This window comes from Sabethes cyaneus, chromosome 3, assembly GCF_943734655.1.
Source record: "Sabethes cyaneus chromosome 3, idSabCyanKW18_F2, whole genome shotgun sequence".
NCBI classification, from domain to species: domain Eukaryota; kingdom Metazoa; phylum Arthropoda; class Insecta; order Diptera; family Culicidae; genus Sabethes; species Sabethes cyaneus.
In genome coordinates this window covers 85,505,965-85,526,380 of record NC_071355.1, presented here as the reverse complement: position 1 = coordinate 85,526,380, position 20,416 = coordinate 85,505,965, and the positions used below count along the sequence as shown (strand labels likewise).

At 41.7% G+C, this 20,416-nt stretch overlaps 1 protein-coding gene across 3 annotated transcripts in view; it reads right to left on the bottom strand.

Moving 5' to 3' along the window:
• Window positions 1–8,029: 8,029 nt before the first annotated feature.
• LOC128744569 (influenza virus NS1A-binding protein-like) overlaps window positions 8,030–20,416 on the bottom strand; it is a 43,768-nt gene continuing 31,381 nt past the window's right edge. For 2 of the 3 annotated variants that reach the window (XM_053841671.1, XM_053841672.1), the window contains exons 3-9: window positions 17,204–17,322; window positions 12,801–12,884; window positions 12,497–12,628; window positions 12,039–12,377; window positions 11,307–11,985; window positions 10,887–11,250; window positions 8,030–10,724 (exon numbers count right to left, since the gene is read on the bottom strand). In XM_053841671.1, coding sequence (XP_053697646.1) covers window positions 10,055–10,724; window positions 10,887–11,250; window positions 11,307–11,985; window positions 12,039–12,377; window positions 12,497–12,628; window positions 12,801–12,884; window positions 17,204–17,322 — 2,387 coding nt within the window. In that variant the 3' untranslated portion in view covers window positions 8,030–10,054. Of the gene's footprint in view, window positions 10,725–10,886; window positions 11,251–11,306; window positions 11,986–12,038; window positions 12,378–12,496; window positions 12,629–12,800; window positions 12,885–17,203; window positions 17,323–18,819; window positions 18,932–20,416 lie in introns of those variants that run through there. The other variant, XM_053841673.1, reaches the window with a different exon arrangement.

Here is a 20,416-nt window from a genome sequence, read left to right as displayed (position 1 = left end):
ATTATGAAAACAACATTTAGTTTCTACTATTTATACTTACATTTAATTAACATTGTCAAACTAACGAATACTGACTAACTAACGAACTGTCAATTTTGCAGGGCCCGAGCCCTATTATATAATTCATGTCGATATACCCGGACTCAGTCACTGTCGAGTGTCGAGTGCGGGAAGAACGACCAAAGCAAAGCAAGCTCACTCAACATTTACTAACAGTTGAGTCACCAGCTTTTCAACGCTCGACTCAGTCGAGTTGCCCATCAAAATCGCATCGCGTGTGACGCACGTAATAGCAAGAGTAGACCAGTCGAATCGATGTGACTTACATAACAGGGCCCATAACTTCGTGCTAACATCGGCTAACCTCATGATATGGAGGTTAGGGGCGAAAATATTAGGGCAGTCTAACTATTAGGATCGAAACCAGTAATACTGGTAAATTTTTGGATACCGAAATACCGGTTTTGGAAAGGTATTTTACTTTTTTTTAGCATTTTTCAAAACTATAGGCTTCAAAAATATGTCTGCTCTGATATTGGAAAGAACTAAGAGTTCGATTAATCAAATAATTGAACCTTTTGAATTTGCTTAAGCCGGAACTACATTTGATGCTAATTTGGTTCATTAGTAATCGTAGCATATAGATAGCGCTTCAGTGTATGTTGGAACAACTTAACCCTCTCTGTCCCATGGTAGCACAGGTGCTCCATGACTTCCGGTACTAAAATTGGCCGATAAAATTTTTGAGGCGTTCAAATATGGATATTTTGATTTTATAACGTAGTAAAAACATTGTTTTAATAACTGTATAGTTGCGTTTGACGAATTGCTAATTTATAGCTTTTTTACATGATAAAAAACTGTAAAACACCAAAACACCTCTGGGACAGAGAGGATTAATATTCAAAGTTCAGATATCACAATTAATTATTCGAAACACTCGAAGAAAAATAATCGGAATACGAAGATCTTTTCGCTTTGCTGGGCAATTTTGCTGTCAATGAATTTGTAAGTAAAGACTGACAAATCTGGAAATCTTCGAGAGCTACCTCTGCTAATTGGGACTGCCACTAATGAGATTGATAACAGAGAAAAGACGGTACTTGCGAATGACCACCATCACCAAAATCTGACATGTGTAGGGACGAGGGAGGGAATTGTACTGAGTCTAAAAAATCCATAAAAAATCGCCCAAGTCTTGATTGTTTAGCCAGCTGAATACGACTGGCCGTGCCTGGCAGTAAGGTTTTTGAACACGGTCGGAATCTAAACGACACTGATGATTGCCGACACGACAATGCACCGAACTGTTTAGGATGAAGAAGATGGTGCTTTTGAGGATGCTGTCGAGAAGTACAGAGCATGGAAGAAAAAATGTAAAAATTGTATGTCAGAAATATGACCTATTGGTATGTTGGACATTATCTAAGATTTGAGCATTTACGTTCGATTTGAATGTTAATAAAAACCTTCAGCAGTATGGTACGCGCAGTGAAACGATCGGTTATTTCAAGAATCGTAAATTTGCGGGCAAAGCAACAGAAACTACTTCGTGCATCGCATCCATGTAAATATATGTGTGGCGAGTAGTTTCGTTTCGATTGACACTTGCAAATAGGAGGTGCGAATGTGTGAACATGAAGAGTGAGAGAGAGAGAAAAATGGTTCGGATTATAAGATTCTGCTTCTGTATCTTCAAATCATTCTTGAAGGCACTGGGCAGGAATTTCGTATTCGTTGATAAGAGGCAATCTGGCATTTAAAACTTCCTCTCCCGTGAGAAATACAAAAGCGTTGAACGGAAGCCTGCAGTAAATTGCAGCAAAAGCTAAATATAAAGACCGAGAGCAAGATGGTTTCATCGTTGCGCGGCTTGCGTCGGGAGGTCGCAGCAACTGGCTAAACGGTAAGTACTTGGCAAAAATGGACATTTTCATACGGAAGCGTCAGTAGAGGCTGGCTATAGCGGGAACGCAGAGAACGACTGAAGCTGCCGGTGAAGCACGATGTCGTGGTTATAAAGGGTGATGAAAACTACTTGAAGCTGGACGGCAACGACGGGTCGAGTATTTTACGTCCTCCGCCAAGAAGGTAAGCGATGATGTCAAGTATATCTTCCGCGCCAAGTTCCCGAAAAAGATCCTTTTGTGACTGATGATCAACGACAAGAGAATGTTCAAGCCGCTGTTGTATCGTTCGGGGCTTACGGTGAACACGGATCATTTACGGTGAGAACGCAGAGTGTAGCAACCTGAGCGAGAGGAGCCAGCTGGGATTGTTTTTGTGCAACAAATGCATTTTGTGTTTTTGTGCAAACCTGGTATGGAGTGTCACTGCGAACCTAGCTTGAATAAATCAGTGAAGTATTTATTTGCGATGAAATTTCAAACCCCTCGCAGACCCTAGAATGCTGACTTGATTTAAGTTTACTATCTTAATTTTCTGCATCAAAATGAAGAAGAAGAAAACGAAAACAATCAATTTGTCTGCCTTGAGCGTCTGTCTCCATGTCAGGGGCGGCCCTTGGTGGCTTGATGATTGCTCAACTAAGTGCGCGGTTGTTAGGGGCGGCTCACGACAGTGTCTGATTTGAAGCGGGAAGCTGAATTATTAAAAATTGTCTTGGCACTATACTAAGATGGCCCGTCCCCGTCACGAGACTCGGTGACGTGATCCTAGTAGGTACCTAAAGCAACCTTACTATGAAAAATTAAGAAAATTCGACTCGGAATATTCAGCATGGACCAAGGCGACGAAATAAGGACTTGGAATGGATACTTGATACCTGAAACTACAGATCGCTAAATTTCGTAGGTGGCGACAGGCTGCTGTCGATCAGTTAGAACCCCGAAAGCTCGGCACTGCAGCAGATCTGTCGCAAAGGCTAGAAACTGTTGAGGATCAAGGCCCAAGCGACCAACGAGCTGGAAACAGATTTTGTAGCGATGGGCAGAATGCAGGGTCGCGTGATGGACTGAAAGGCGATCAACGACGGGATGTATATGTTAAGGATAAAAGGCCGTTTCTTCAACTACACAATCATAAACGTGAACTGTCCCATGAAGATAGACCCGACGATGAAACGGCGCGCAAAGCGTTCTTTGCGCATCTGAAGGCAACATTCGATAGCTATTCGCTACGGAACATCAAGATCGTCATCGAAGATATGAACGGCCAGATCGGCAGGAAAGTGATGTATAGACTGGTGATCGGGCACATTCGCCTGCATACCGATACGAACGATAACGGCCAGCGATACATCAATTTTGCAACTTCCCGAGGCCTGGTGATCAGAATCACTTTCTTTCCCCACAAAGATATCCACATAGCCACCTAGAGATCACCTAATTAACGAACACTACTCTAAATCGACCATATTCTCATCGATGGCCGGTTTTCGACGGGGTGCGGTATCGACTCGAATCATTACCTAGTAGCAGTACATGTGCGCACTAAACTATCGACTGTATATACCTCGTGACAAAGCCGCCCTCCTCGAATAAAATTGCGGCAATTGGGCAACCCGTGAGCTGCCGAGAGCTACACGTACGTACTTGATGAAGCTCTACCATCCACTGTTGAGCTTAGGACTTCGACCCCCGAAGACGAATGGAGCAGGATACGCTCTGCAGCGCTGGGTGAAGATACTCGAGTAGACGAAATGATTGGTTTGACGAGCAATGCCAATAAGCAATGGCGCGGAAAAAAAATCAGAGGGGTTGTGTACAAGACACGACCGCATATATAGGTGACGCAGGACTACGTACGTCTCTTTGTAGTGATAGTAGCATGTATCCATGCTTGCAATCATTCGATTACTCATGTATACATGCTATATGCAACATATATACATGCTTCATGCGTTGTATGTAACATTCATCAAAGTAGTAACATTGCATACGTTCAATCCTCAAAAGATTTCAGAGTTATTTCTATGTGCTTTTGGAAACAATTTAACAGAATCAAGAACACAAACTATTGCTTTCCTGCTACCTTACAGAAATTAAAGATTGTTTTTATTATCCATGGTTCCCCACGTTGAAGGGATTTTACCAATTCAATCCTATTTTATCAACAGCACTATCTTTTCACTACACTTCTAATGAAACGGCAAGCATGCGTATTCATACAGAGTCATATTATATCCGAACATTACAGCTGTAGCACATTTTTCCAACACAGATATCAAATTCGCCTAGGTTTAATCGTCTCGCAGTAAAGAATTTGCGATCTGTTGGGACAACGAACTTGTGTCATTTTCTCTGGCACACTTCCCTGACACAGACATCAAATTGGACTAAGTTTATTCGCGTTCGTAAGAAATCTGTTGGCACAAGGGGGCTTTGTCATTCTTTCTGGCGTGCTTTCCCAAGCAAGGACATCAAAATGGTCTAGGTTTGATCGCGGTGTTAAGAAATCTTGTTGAAATGAGGAAACTTGATCACTTGTTTTGGCTTACTTCCCAAGCACAGATATCAAATTCAATTTTTCAATTTTTCAATAGTTCAACATCAAGAATCCATACTTCTCTTCATTTGGGCCAATTCTTAGAAGTTTTTCCAATCGATTAGTGTAAGAATATTGAAAATCGATCGGGAACCTACTAAGCTATTAGCGTTCAAAACCTGACCACTTTTCGAGAAAGATTTTTTTTGAATGACCCCCTATACCAGCTTCCTTCCTGAAAGACGTAGTTCTACGTCAAAAGAGCTTGGAAGAACTATCGAAGCATTGCCACATGAGGGAGAATTTGGCCAAGTATTGACGAGCGGGAAATGAGTTGATCGCAATCCTGAGTAGATAAAAGCGCCAGAAAGAGGACAGAGACCGTAAAGTTAGCAAGTTCTATGAGAAGGTGAATCAATCTCGTAAAGAATACATATCGAAGTCTGATATTTGTAAAAACGAGCAAAGATCTTAAACAAACGTGAGATGGTCGATGGGTAGAGCGCCTCTTCGAACGGCAGATAACCTAAGAGTGCCTACAAACAGTGTCCCGGCTCCCGATCTCAACAATATTCGACGAGAAATCAGTCAGCTGAAGAATAATAGAGCCGTTAGAAGGGACCGAATCTCGGCAGAACTCTACAAAAATAAAAAAAAACGACTAACAACGGCACTTTACTGGATCATTTCAAGGATTTGGGGGGAGGTAAAGCTACCGTAGGAACGGATGGAATGTGTGGTTTGTCCCATCTATTTGATTTGATTTGACAACTTCTGCGGTATTACACTGGTCAAAGCCGCCTACAAGGTGCTTTCCCAGATTTTGTGGCGTTGTCTATCCCCATTAGCAAGAGAATTCGTAGGGCAGTACCAGGCGGGTTTTCTGGGGATACGTGCTACTACGGATCAAATTCTCGCTTTTCGACAAATCCTCCAGAAATGTCGGGAGTACAACATGCCCACGCATTATATTTTCGTGAATTTCAGGGAGGCAGTCGAGCGCGAACAGCTATGGCAGATAATGCACGAAAATGCTTTTCCGGACAAACTGTCGCGGCTAATCAACGCTACCTGTTTCGGAGGCACTCTCGAGTCCCTTTGCATCGCGCAGATGGTTGCGATAAAGGGATGGATAGTCCTGTATGTTATTCAACATCACTATTGAAGGTGTTATCCAACGAGCGGGCATCGAAACGCGAGAAACGATCTTCAGCAAAAGTAGTCAACTCCTAGCCTTCGAAGACGACCTCGACATCATTACTAGAAACCTTGGGACGACGCGCCGCTGCGAAGGTAATCTACGCCAGAGGCGTGTAAGATTGGTATATAAATCAATGCGTCGTAAATCAAATATATGGTAGGAAGAGGCTTCCGAGAAAACAATGTTCGCCTCCTACAGACAGTGACTATTGACGGCGATCAACGGGAAGTGGTTCATGAGTTCGTATATTCGAGATCTCTGGTCACCGCTGACAACAATACGATAACGGAGATTCAACGACACATCCAAGCTGGAAGTCAAGTCTACTCTTCCCTTCGCAAGACGCTTCGATCAAGGAGCATAGGTCACCGCAAAAAGCTGACCATGTACAAAACGCTAATCGTTTATCCTCTACGGACTTCAGATTGCAACTTTGCTTACGGAAGACATAAGTGCACTTGCCGTGGTGTTGGTGGAAAGGTGTTGCGGACTATTTTTGGCAGAGTACAAACGGAAAGCGATGGGAACTACTTGGAGAGATTCCCATCGTACACCTGGCGAAAGTTGGGACACTACAGTGGGCCGGCCACGTCGCATGGATGCCGGACAACTGAGCAGTGAAATCCGTTCTCTTCAAGAACCACACCGGCACCAGGAACAGAGAGGCCCAACGTGCTAGATGGCTCGACCAGGTTGAAGCCGACTTGCGTGTGGTGAGACGTGCAACGAATTAGCGACGAGAAGCCCAGGGCCGAGTACAATGGAGAGGAACTCTCGATACGGCAAGAGCCACCCCGGCTCTCTGCTGGTAAACTAACCAAGTAGGTATACAGTGTTCTTTTCTTTAAAATTAAAAACCCAATTGTGCTGCCAGTGCACGGTCTTAAACTTTATTTTCAGATTTTAACAATTTGTTTTCGTTTCTCGACGTACTCGCATTCTTTTACAAATGGGTGTTTATATGCTGTACTGCAATTACCAATATTGTTCTCTTTCTCTGTTGCGTGCTGCTTAAATGTTAACACATAACATCTTCAATAATTTAATATTTTTTTGAAACGATGGTTCTACAATTGATGAAGGGACGGTAGGGGAAAGAAATGGAAATTTTTTGGTGAAGGAGGGGGAAGAGCGGAAAAGGAAGGGGGGGGGGGTATTGGTAGCTATGCTTGACAAGTAGTCATTTTGACTCCTACCTTTTGTCCAATGCTGGAAGGTGCATGAGTCGAACCAAGCTGTAATCTGAGATTATAACCGGATTCGAACCCACAACACCCTCCAGGGCATGTGGTTCGCTGGTACTTGTACCTTTGAACCATAGAGGCGCTGGACAAAAGGAGACCGCAAAATCCACTTCTCAAGGATAGCTACGCGTGTTGGTTGTGTTATCGACACATATTGTGCCGCTTCCTGCATCAATTGCAGATTACCACCGAGCGAGAAGTTTTAATCTAACTACTATTTACTTTCAGGACGACGGCACTGTGCCGGTCCTTACGACTTGCAAGGTACTGCACGTGACGCTGTTCGTCCGTCAGCGTATGTTAGCCGCGTTTCTCGGCGCGGTTTTTCGAGGGAAGGCCCCGTTCCTCTGTAATAGACTAATCTCAAGATTTTAGTCTTGACCTTGGAATGAGGTCATACATATATTTAATATTTTTTTGAAACGATGGTTCTACAATTGATGAAGGGACGGTAGGGGAAAGAAATGGAAATTTTTTGGTGAAGGAGGGGGAAGAGCGGAAAAGGAAGGGGGGGGGGGTATTGGTAGCTATGCTTGACAAGTAGTCATTTTGACTCCTACCTTTTGTCCAATGCTGGAAGGTGCATGAGTCGAACCAAGCTGTAATCTGAGATTATAACCGGATTCGAACCCACAACACCCTCCAGGGCATGTGGTTCGCTGGTACTTGTACCTTTGAACCATAGAGGCGCTGGACAAAAGGAGACCGCAAAATCCACTTGCAGTACCTTGCAAGTCGTAAGGACCGGCACAGTGCCGTCGTCCTGAAAGTAAATAGTAGTTAGATTAAAACTTCTCGCTCGGTGGTAATCTGCAATTGATGCAGGAAGCGGCACAATATGTGTCGATAACACAACCAACACGCGTAGCTATCCTTGAGAAGTGGATTTTGCGGTCTCCTTTTGTCCAGCGCCTCTATGGTTCAAAGGTACAAGTACCAGCGAACCACATGCCCTGGAGGGTGTTGTGGGTTCGAATCCGGTTATAATCTCAGATTACAGCTTGGTTCGACTCATGCACCTTCCAGCATTGGACAAAAGGTAGGAGTCAAAATGACTACTTGTCAAGCATAGCTACCAATACCCCCCCCCCCCCTTCCTTTTCCGCTCTTCCCCCTCCTTCACCAAAAAATTTCCATTTCTTTCCCCTACCGTCCCTTCATCAATTGTAGAACCATCGTTTCAAAAAAATATTAAATATATGTATGACCTCATTCCAAGGTCAAGACTAAAATCTTGAGATTAGTCTATCTTCAATAATATTAATATGTAGCTGGCACAACGACAGAGATGTGCTGTGAGGGTGGTAGAGAAGTAAAAATGTATCGTTGTAAGTAGTATAATAAAGTAAAAAAAGTTATTTGGAATCACAAGTTCAATCAAAATGTAGTTTCAAAAATTTTAAATTGTTTGAAAACTAACACTAATAATATAACTAATACTAATAATATAGCACTTTAGTAAAAGGAATTGATCATTATCAGTGGGTGCAATAAAACCACCTACTTGCCATGTATTGTTGTCTTTCTCTGGCTCTAAAATGGTGTTATAGCTAAACATGTTTCTATTTCTACCATAACCGATAAACTGCTTTCGTATTTTACCACTTCACTGTTGTTGCTTGTTCGTTCGAATACAAAATTCTTTTGATTGATCGTTCCATTTTACTTGCTTGTTTGTTTGTTTGTTTATGATGAAAGAAAACTAAATGCTCATTTGTATTTAATCACTTGTTGATTTTTCGTCGAAAGTAGAATATCGGTTTAGTGTTGTTGAAAATTTTCATCGAAAACTGTTCTCTTTTTTCGAAGATTGGTTGAATAAAAGGTAAATACGGTGGCGGTTTGCAGTCGAGGTTATGCTCTGGTTTTGAGTTATTACTTTTAAAATCTTTTTTACCGAATTTGGTCACTTCATTCAGAATATTTCATTTTAGTTTTCACTTTTCAGCATATGCTTTTTAAAAATTCTCGAAACGTGTGTTATTTGTTTCTAGATAGTTTCGAAAGTTTTACTGTGTAAAAATGGTTGTCAAAGTTTCCTAGATTCAGGAGGGAACGGGACAAATGACCTAAACATCATATGAAGTAGTGAAGTTAAATTTGTTATGAAGTTACACATGTATTATTTAGGAGTGTTTTTCTCTTTCACTTGGAAATGAAATTTCTTAGATACATACTATAAACGCGCGACGTTCGTGCGTGTCTTTAATTTTGTTTTTGTTGAGTAGTTAACATATGCACTTGACTCAGCTATTATTCTCTCTGTGGAGAAAGTTTAATGTGAACTTATTTCTATACATGTAGATGGACCGCAGTGTAGTTATCTGTTTCTTTAGACTAAGAACTGTGTGTCATTATTGCAGCTTACTAGAATATCCAACAAACTGAAATTAGCGTAAAATTTAGATTAGGTTCCACCATCCAAATTTCGCGCTCTTGTTAAAAAAGAAGAAAAAATAGAACCAAATTGGCTAATAATTCTGTTATTAATGGCCGATCCAAAAGTGAGTGGCTAAATATAATAGAAAGGCCATGCGTCATTTATAATGACACTTTTGATCATCTGAAATGCCGAACGTAATCGATGCTAGGCGGATATTCAGAATTATAAGCATTCAAATCAGTATTTTATTTAATTGTTGATAAAATATATGTAAGCTGCATATCGTTTAACTGGAATTTGAATGGCAAATGATGGACTCTACAATGCACATTGTGAATGATTCTATTATACTTTTGATAGCAGTTCTCGTCTATGTTTTGATGCTTATTTTTAACAGTAACGGAATTAGTTATCTGCTGTTTTTAGTTAAAATACATTTACCTCAATATCTGTAGAACTGTTGTTGTTTTTCATATATTGTACACAGATAAATAAATTTGATTCTTCACGTTATCATCAACATATTATTCGGCGCTCATACAAAAAGTGTAGATAACACTTTTAATCTTAGTAGTAGTAAAAAAGATATTTATCAAATGTATTGAGTTTGCAGTTGTATGTATATAGTTAAATATGTTCCAGAAAACCATCGCGAAAAAAACTGCGAATTTCGTAAAGTTCTTGCTTATTTCTGCTTCGGTCAATCGTCCAACCAAGACCTTACGGAATTGACGGGGTCGTTTCGTTTGGCTCTTGCGATGCCCCGTTTTTGTTGGTTAGTTAGCTGCAGCCATTAGAATTCGGAGTCTCCTCACCGTTGTTCACGAGAATTTTTTGCCCTTTAATACTGCTGTCGAGAGAATGGTTTGTACCATTTGCTGTCGCCACGCGCGATTCGTCATCTTTACCATTTAATGCAGCTAACTTTTTCGCCGAGTTTTTGCTCTCTGCTAGAATATCCGAGACCTCCTTGTCGGTTGCTGAAGCTTCATTGTTAGATCTTTCGGAACCATAAGCGCTAACTTCAACCGATTTGATCGGCTTAAACACATGATCGCTCTCACCGTTCTGTGCGGTCGTAATGTCCGGCGAAGACGAGGTAGATGAAGATCCGGCTCGGCCGCTCAGACCATTGGTGTGGAGGGAAGCCTGTAGCAAACTGTCAATGTTCTGATTGGTTTGCGGCACAAATGTAGTCCACTCGTTCGAGCTGGCATCTAGGTACTCTATCGTGTTCAGGAATGTCTTTCCCGAAAACCCACCGATGGCGTACAGCCTATTCTGGACAACCGCAACCGAAACGTTGGAACGCGGCGACGTTAAATTTGGTCCCGCCACCCAGCATTTGTTAGCTTCGTCGTAACATTCGGTTGTATTTAATGAATGTGTTCCATCGCTGCCACCGACGGCATAGAGTTTACCGTTGAACTCGGCCAGGCCACAGCCGCGTCTGTGAAAAAGGAAAATTACGTTCATAAACTCATATATTAGTTATCTATAAAATTAAATCCTGGATGACTTAAGCTTAATAATTTGGAGTGCTAGTATTGTCTATAGCTTACGAATCCCAGTAACCTCGAGCAATTTGATGAAATAAGCTATATGAACTCACCTCGGTGTTAGCAGCGATGGGGCAAAGGTCCACTGATCGTTTTCCGGATTGTACATTTCCACTGATCCTAGACAGTTCCAGGCATCGCTTCCACCAGCTACCCACAAGTTTCCTTTAAAGGATGCCACGCCCGCTTGGTATCGTCCGGTGTTCAATGGAGCAATGGAGAACCACTTGTTATCCGCCGGTTTGAGCACATCGCATTGACGAATGCCGCTTTGACCGTTCCAGCCTCCAATGCAATAAATTTGATCATTCAAAGCACAAACCCCAGCGTTACTGCGAGCGAGCGGTAGCTTGCAAACCTTCTTCCACTTTTTGTCAATTTTTGATAGACATTCAACGGAATCAAGCTCAGTTGTTCCTGCAATAGATTACGAATAAGATGAACCTCCGATTTCCATAGCTTCAATCACTTACCATTACATCCACCTACGGCATATACCGTACCGTTGATTACAGCTATTTGCACTCGTCCACGTGCTTCGCCCATGTTGCATTCCTGTGTCCAGCTATTGGTACTCGGGCAGTAAGATTCTACCGCCTTCAAACATTCCGCCCGATCGTAACCACCGCAAACGAGCAGTTTGCCTTCCAATTCTGCAACGCCCAGGCCGCATTTCGGTCCGGACATGGTAGCCACTTCGCAAAATAGCTCCGGTTTTTCTGTTCCACTGAGATCCTCTTCATTACTCACACTGGCACTTACTGAATCTGGAGTGTTGATGGGAGACGGTGTTGTCGGCACATTGAGTCGCAACTGAATGGACAATCGCGACAGACTTCCGTTCAAAGTGACAAGAGAAACAAAGGTATGATTTGCCACCTTAGAACTTCCAATCAAACTCCAATCACAATCCTGAGCACTGTGCTCAACTCGTTCGCCTATGTCGCGGTTGTAAACGAGCACTCTGGGGCGGCCAGGAGTTTTGAGTCCTTTACGGTGCTTTTTACTGTTTGGACACTTCTGTGCCAAACGCTTGTAGTCTTGAACCAAATCGCTCTCCGACTCTTGACCAGGCGGAAGATCGGAGCAATCTTGCAAAGAATTATCCAATGCCAAGTACAGCATATGTGATCTTTCCAGCAAATTTGAAACCTGTGATGTACTAGATAGATTTTGGTTCATTAGCAAATATGGACCCATCTTACCGAAATTCCATCTTCTGTCATTCGACGTCGAATCCAATCGAGAACCAATCTACAAAGTGAAGCTTCCGAAACTATTGACATCTCTTGTTTGGTTTGGTATAGAACCTCGATCAGAATGCATGGAAGCTGCAGAAAGCCAGGCTGTTGCGAAACCTCTGCGAAGTTTTTCGCTATGTAACTGTCAACCTCAAGGACGAAGTTGTTGTTCCGCGCAATCCCCGGCAAAGAGCGGGTCTCAATGCAGCTTTCCGGTTCCAGTTCACCCACCATATGGCGAGCGCATTCCTTGACCACGTTGTCAATCTTAAGCTGCCAAGCAGCCAGATACACATCGCGTATCTAGAAAATTTTCATTGGTAACTGTTCCTGTTCGGAACACATACACACAGAGAGATAGAGAGTGGGGGCGTAGGGGTGTCTAGAAACGCCTCTCGTGATCGCTATTACTCTAAACTCACCATATCGTTGGGCACTTCCAGCGAGCCAGTATAAGCATACTCAACCAGATACTTCAGGCCTGGAGTGGTGATGTGCCCGTTCAGTCGGTAGCAGGGTGTTTTCCCTTCGGTTGCAGTACCGTTTAGGTTACCCTGTAAAGGAAAACCAACAAAACAATTCTAGATCATTAAAACGCTAGCTACGGGATGGCTGGGCGGTCCCCGGTCCGTTTACTTCATACCGAGATGGAGATGTATGCCACGTTCTGTAATCCCTAAAGAGAAAACCGGATTAGTGCGAGGGCAGGTATGGAATGACACTTACCACATCCGTACTGAACAGTTCCATCAGGTGAGGTGATACGCAGGCCAGAACGTTACGGTGGGCATGAATTTCGGTGCTGCCGACCTGGGAATGAGAAAGGGCAAGCTTAATAGTATGGATGAGGCTAATGGCTGTCTGAAAATATTAAATTGGTTATATTAGGAATGAACAGTTCGCAAGAATGACCATGTGCTCGATAGCTAAGTGAGTAATTCGCCCCTTTATTTTTTTCCGATCAGTTCATTTGCCTATTCATTGTCACCAACATGACACTGATCCAAGCCCAACTATATGAATCCTCTAGTTCAGTAAAAAATTAGGGAAGACCTAGTCTTTGTAATGCTAAACATGCTGTATACCAGATGTCCCAGGTTTACACAAGGCGCGGGCCTAATTAAATATCCCTGTGCATACTGCGAGACGCAATGACATCTGACCGATAGCCAAGCAAAGCAAAGCTTAGGAGCAACATTTCTTTATCGAAACTTGACCTTCTATTTTTATACGACAGACTTCGCAGCCAGTTGAATACAGGACAATTGCAGGGCCAGCTACGATCCTATTGACTCTAACAGTCTCTACCAGCTGAGATTCGAATATACGACCCATAGGGTAACCAACGTATTTTGGACCCCCTCAGCAGCTGTACATAATTTGGACACTTACAGCAAAATCAAATGCAAGTGTCCAAATTATGTAGAGCTGCTGATGGGGTCCAAAATAGGTTGGTTACCCTACTGCTGACCTTTCTGCAGCATCAGCATAGTAAAACATTCAGTTCTACAATATGCTCGAAGACTCATGACTTAAATTAGGTTCCCTCTCAGTTAATCCATAATTTCCCTCCAGCATCTTTCAAATCAGTCCGTGGATCGCACGGATTACTTCGAAGGGCCGCAGTTTAGTCATCACTGTTCTATCTTCTATGGCCTTCGAATAAAAATATCTGTATTTGGCTATCCGCCAATTCATCTACTTCGCTAAAGATGTAGTAGGTTGTATCTGTTAGAAGGAGAAACCAAGCGTGATAGTCGAACAGTAACTGTAGCAGAGAAATCAGTAGACGTATTCCTGCCGGAAATCGTGCTTACTACGAATGATTTTTGGGTAAGACCGCTGCTTCTTTTGACGCAAAGTAACCGTTTTTAAACGTCGTGTGCTTAGCAGCATCTTTGGTGGATTTTACGAGAACGATGTACGGCGGAGGCAGATAAACCACGAACTGGCGCTACTCTACAACGAACTCATTATTCCAGAAAGTCACCAAAACTGCAAGCATACCTATACCCAAGTAGTGTCGGCTGGGGGACGCAACCTTGGCTGTCGTACGCAGACAGGGAAAGGGTGACACTGGCTCCCGCCCACACTTAAGATGGCTAACAACTTGCTATACCCGCAAACAAAAAAAGTTACTGAAAATGGAAGAAGAAATCGATGAAATGGAAAAAATGGATTATTGGCAACGACCTTTTAACATCATCCGGGCAAGTCTTGCTCTACTCTGGCATACGAGGTGAAAATGCTCCTCGAGAAAGAGGAGTTACATTCCAATTGATGGCCCTGATGAAGTGAGAGCCGATAAACGAAAGAATAATAGTTGCGAGATTTAGAACATGGGCTAGAAACCTTATAGCAATCCAGTGTTATGCTACCGACCTGCAGGAAAAAGAGTTTCTACAGCCAGCTGAACAGCGTGGTTGAGAAAATCTCGAAAGGGGACATTCATTTAAGCGACCTCATCGCGAAGACTGGCTCGAACAACGCGGACCTTGAATGCGCCATGGGACGTCATAGTCTTGGAGAGATGAGTGAAAACAGGGAGCTGTTTACCAAGATTTGGATCGCTCTTTCCCCATAAACCAGTACATAAAGACGGCCGAACAGAAAACCAAATTGCCCACATCTGCATCAGCCGAAAATGGCGAAGGAGCCTTCTTGATATACGCAACAAACACAGCGCCGATATTGCATCTGACAATCACCTTGTTATTGCTGGGATACGTTTACGCGTCGCACGTGTCTTTGTGGAGCAACTTGAATCCTGAGCCTCGGAGTTGCCACCTGGTGGAACCGTCGAAGTTTAATGGACCGGCCTTCACTATGCCCAGCGACGAAACCAGCGAGCAAAAGGAGTGAATTGTGGATGAAACTTTGAGGAAAATCGACGAATGGAGAGAGGCGAAAGTCGGTACTGAGCGAGCGCAATCTAGAGCGGCTAGGACAGCTGTCAACGTCACGCCGAACTGGAGAAGGCTGTTAAAGGAGCTTGTAGGTGGGGCAAGAGAGCCTGGACTAACTCGCTAGCCGAAGAAAGAGAAACCGGCGCCGCCAATGGTGACATCCGTTTGTTGTACCATGTTTTTCGCCACCTTAGTGGTGCCAGCATGAATACTAAGTTGCCACTAAAGGACAGAGTTGGTCAGTTACTGACTGACCGTACAGAATAGTTTAAGCTATGGACTGAGCATTTTGAACAACTCTTTCGAATTTCAAATGTCAGAGACCAGCAAGACCAGCAGTGCATGACGCCAATAGTTCGTCGTATTAATCTTTGCTGAGTCGCACAGAGCTTTGTCAGCTCAAATGATGCGTCTAATATTCAACAATGTATGGAAAACTGCAGCTTTTCCGGTGAACTGGATGCAGAGAATATTGGTCAAAGTCTTTAAAAAAGGAGACCTAACTGAATGCGATAACTGGTGTGGCATTACGTTACTCTGTATTACTCTGAAAGTACTCTATAAGCTAATCCTTACCCGAGTCCAGAAGAAGATCGACGCTACTGTCCGGCGGCAGCAAGCTGGATTCTGTGCTGACCGATCATGTGTAGACCATGTATGTCCATAGACATCACACCGTATTATATTGAACGAATTCCAGGACGCTCTTCTGCTGGTATGCATATTATCCCCGCTGCTGTTTCTCATCATTTTTGATGAAGCAATAATGAAGTTGGAGTAATCGACGGTAGATCAAATCGAACACTACCTTGGAGTCCTCTAACGATGGAGCAGCTAAATGACCTCGGCCTAGCCGACGACATTGTCTTACTAGCACAATTCCGAAACGATATGCTGAGCAAGTTAGCCACCTCTCCAAGAACTCCCAGCTTGCAGGTCTTACAGTCAATGAACAAAGACTAAGTCTATGGTACTGAACACTGACAACCCTATCAACTTCACAGTAGCGGGACAACAGGTTGAGCAGCTGAACGGAAATGGAATGGAAGAAATGGATCGGACACACCTTAAGAGAAGATCTGTAGAGGAGCACTCGACTGGAATCCCATGGGCCAATAAGTAAGTAAGTGAGAGCTTTATCGACAAAAATCGATTACATTGAAGCATCGTCAGATCAAAACTTAAAACTTTTTAAACGTAAGGCGTTCAGTTGAGTCCGTAGAATAAACATAATCGTAGAATAAACAGGAATCGTCTTATAAGAAAGCAAAAATAGCATGTCGCCCAATCGAAACCGATATAGCATTTTCTTCTTCCGGTAGTCCACAATAAGATAAAATGTTGGCGATGATAGGAGTGAAGCCTTGGCACTACATTCGAGACGTAGCACTTTTTATAGCCCGACTTCGCAGCTGATCTCACTAGACATGGTGCTGTTAAAGACGTCTTTGACATAACAGGAATTAGTTCACGTAACAATAAGCTTTGGGTAGTTTAACCTTTTAACGTAACAATATGTAATGAAAAATATATTACAATCTAAATAGTTCAAAACATAAAAACGTACATTCATACACATTTAGGTTATGACTTCTATGACATCCGACAGTTTTTATTCATTTTTCCCATTGAATACATTCATTCGATAGGACTACACGGACGTGGAATGACGAAGAATTAAAGTCTGCGCCAAAAACAACTATTATCAATCATCATATCAAAGTCTCGAAACGCTAGAAGCAGAAAAACCAGTTTTATTTCATCTATCGGTGTCACCCAAACTTTCTCGTTGGTAAACAGTAGACTGACAAGAATAACTTATACATATATGCGACTGCAAGTATATGTTCGAGAGATTCCACAGCGTTTCTTTTTGAGAAACACGAAAACTAGTTTTCAATCTGCACTACTTCATTGCCCGACCAGTATCGCAGCGTCTTTATTTGAAAGAAAGGTTAACGACCAGACACCCGGGCCAAAACACTCAAACCACATTGTGAATATTTTTATTTTCTGCATAATATGCATGCGGCTTATAGAGCTGTAGGCCAATGAAATGTAACGCAATGAACGACGACCATCATGTAGTAAAGGGAAAGCACAGCTCGTTCAGGTTTTTGGGGAATTTCCAACCTTCGCGTATAGCGTCAATGCCATTCGCATCTACCCGGCAGATAAAATTGTTTGGTTAGAAATGTGCCACAGCTACGAGCTACTACTTACCAAAAGGATCACATCGCAAAATAGCCGATGGCGACGCATAGTACTTAGACTTTGCAGGAAGTTCGACTTCATTTTCTCATCGTTGAACTTGAGATAGCCGCAGCTCTCCATGGCGTCATCTGTAAATGAAAGCGAAAACAGAACCGTTAAATTATGCAAGCCCCAGGACTACAGAACCTCATCTAGATGCATAAAATCTAAAAATATTCGAAAAGTGAGCATTGCGACCGGCGAAGGTACTTGCATGCCGACAATGCGGAAGTTTCTATTTTATAGAAAGTGAATAACAACACGCCAGGAATGCCGCACCGCTAGTATCTTGAGCCTCAATAACATTAGTACTGAGGATTCAGTTTGAGGAGGCGCTTTCTTAATTGTCATGGTATAGTAAATTAAACTAATGCATTTGTCCTTGGATTGGTCAGCTTTGTCGGCGAAAAAACCGGTCAGCACGCTCAGGTTCATATACATTCAAAATCGTTCATTTGCTTCCGCGGGTGCTAAAAACCGCTGATAAAGTGTTAAAATTTGACTTGTTCAATTCAAGTCCATCAGGATGACGTGCAACAACCCTTTTTTTGTTTGCAAAAAATTCCAGTAAGTTTGATCGATACTTCTATTATTGAAACCTTGAACGTATCGGCAAAAATTGAAAATTGTGGCGTAGGCCAACATTTACACAATTGAGTGACACTGGCATAAGTTTTGTTCCTGCTGTCAGAAGCTCGGCTGTTAACCGTTCAAAACCTGAGAGTGATTGTGATTCGGTTCACAATTTCCGATTGTCAAATATATAGCAACCAGAAGTACAACTATGTAAAAACTTTGATTATTTGATCAATATTGGAGTGTACGTCATTCGGGAATCAATGTTTTATTTTTGTTTTAATTTAAACAGCTGAATAATTGAATCATCTACACATTTACCAACAATCCCTCCTTATAATCAAAAAAATTCAAATTGTTTTGATTGAAAATAACCAAAAAATTCTTTCAATCTCTTTGAATTCTTTCCAACATTGAAAAAAGTACGTCCAACACATTTCATAAACTACAAAAAACAGATGCATATGGATCTTCAATAGTTATTCAGGAACACTTTATGGTCTCATCAGATTAGAGTAGTTGAGTCTTTGAAGCTGCGACAACTCTATTGACGCCAACATGCGGCCTCTTTTAAGTCAGTGTCACCAGATCGCCAAGATTTCTACGCATTTCAAAAAACTTCATCCATTAAAAACTAATGTGCAATGAAATTTATACACAAGTTTACGTAAAGATCGAGTTTCCTTTCAAACTTTCAAATTAGTAAGAGCTTATTAGCTAATATTCACACCTATTGCATCAGTTCTTATTTAAGTAGGAGAAAACATTCTAAAGTGAAAAAACCCTTAGCGTGCGGTACTGGTAGAACAAACTGCACTTGACTTTGAATACGTGTAATTACATCTAATTGCTAGTTATCAAGGTGATTATTATCTAGTAGAAAGAGCACTTTTAATTGATACCCTTCAAGACGATATCACGTGTACTGTATACGTCCATTTTCAGTAGAAGGTGTTGTGTTTTACATTAGATATCAAACGAAACTTTTGTCAGGTCATTCCGCAATGTACCGTTCACTTATCCTCCAGCAGCAACTATAGTGTGTATGAGTCATCAACTAAGTGTTTAACGTGACAATAATGTGTACGAAGTGGTAAAATCACGCGACTTTTATTGTACGGAGTTATAATATGTTTTTGAGTAACTTGTAATTGAGAATTGCCACGCAACGATGAAGCAATGATGCTTCAAGTTCATTTGAAGTGAATCCGATTCACTTTACACGTGTTTACCATAAGCATTAGCGTAACGAGGTTTGTTGTCATTGGCAAACTGTGCTTATATATTCGTTTGTTTTTTGCTGTCAGTTTATTGGTTAATGTTCGCGATCTCGAGTTAAAAACGTTTTGGAATTCTTATCGTGGATCGTGAATGGTCGACTAGGCATCGACAAATATCAATTGCATGTCAACAAGCAAAGTAACAACTCAAATTCGAATTAGTTTTGTTTAATGTTTTATGGTAGTCAAAGCATTGTTTATTTGTAAGGGACATAAACGACTAAATTTTTTTTTTAAATCATGGCTGAAAAAATTAAATTTTGACTTCTTTTTTGTTTCCTCTGGCTATGTTTTGTGTACAAATCTCAAAAGTTATAAAAGTCTTTGCCAAGCTTCTACCAACAAAACAAAAAAAGTTTGTTCCAATACGTTATGTATTTTCTAAGAAAAAGGTACATAAAGCTTGAAAATCGTGTTTTTTCAGCAGCGGCGTTTTTTTCGTCGCGGTTGTTCCACGCCGCACTGGAATACTTATGTGTATTATGATCATTTTTCGGCCACTTTCCGTGGTCGGATCATTACAAAATTAATATCAAAATAAGCGGAAAAGACTGTAGAATCGAAATCGGAAACAAAAAAATCACGATGTTTTTTAAATTTTAGTCGTTTATGTCCCCTTAATATAAAACTCCATCGTCAATGAGTTTTCTTTTAGAATATTATTGCGCAGCTTTTTTTAAAATTTGAAGCTTCTATAAAACGCTTATAAAACTACTTAAAGAAGACACATGAACCTGCTCTTTAGGAACATTTTCAGATGAACAAACAATGTGACACATATACTTACACGGTGTAAATAAGTCCAACCATTAGTAAAACAGCGAGTATTCGCTTTAACAGAGCTGTAGATATTTTTTGGTTTTTGTGTGAAATATCAGACATTCCATAGATTTCGTAACAAGACGGAACATCGCTTCGTCAACCTATAATGTTCGTCTGCACTTCATGTTAGAACCGCATAAAAAACCGCGTAAACTCCGTAATTCACGTAAAAACCGCGTTAATTCCAAAATTCGCGTTTAAAAACCTCGTAAATTCCAAAACTACGCGTAAATATAGACTCGAGCACATCTGCATAAATTCCGGAAATCGCGTAAAAAAACGGGTAAATTCCAAAATTTGCATAATAAACCACGTGATTGCGTGACTCAGTAAGGCTACGTACACAAATTACGTAACGCTTAGAGGAGAGGGATAGGGTCTTTACTTTTTGTTACGTAGGGGGGGGGGGAGGTAAGAATAGTTACGTAACAAAATTATGAATACCAAAAAATAGTCGCAAAACAAAGAAAAGACGTGTTGGTGGTGTAAAATCACCCGTTTAGAC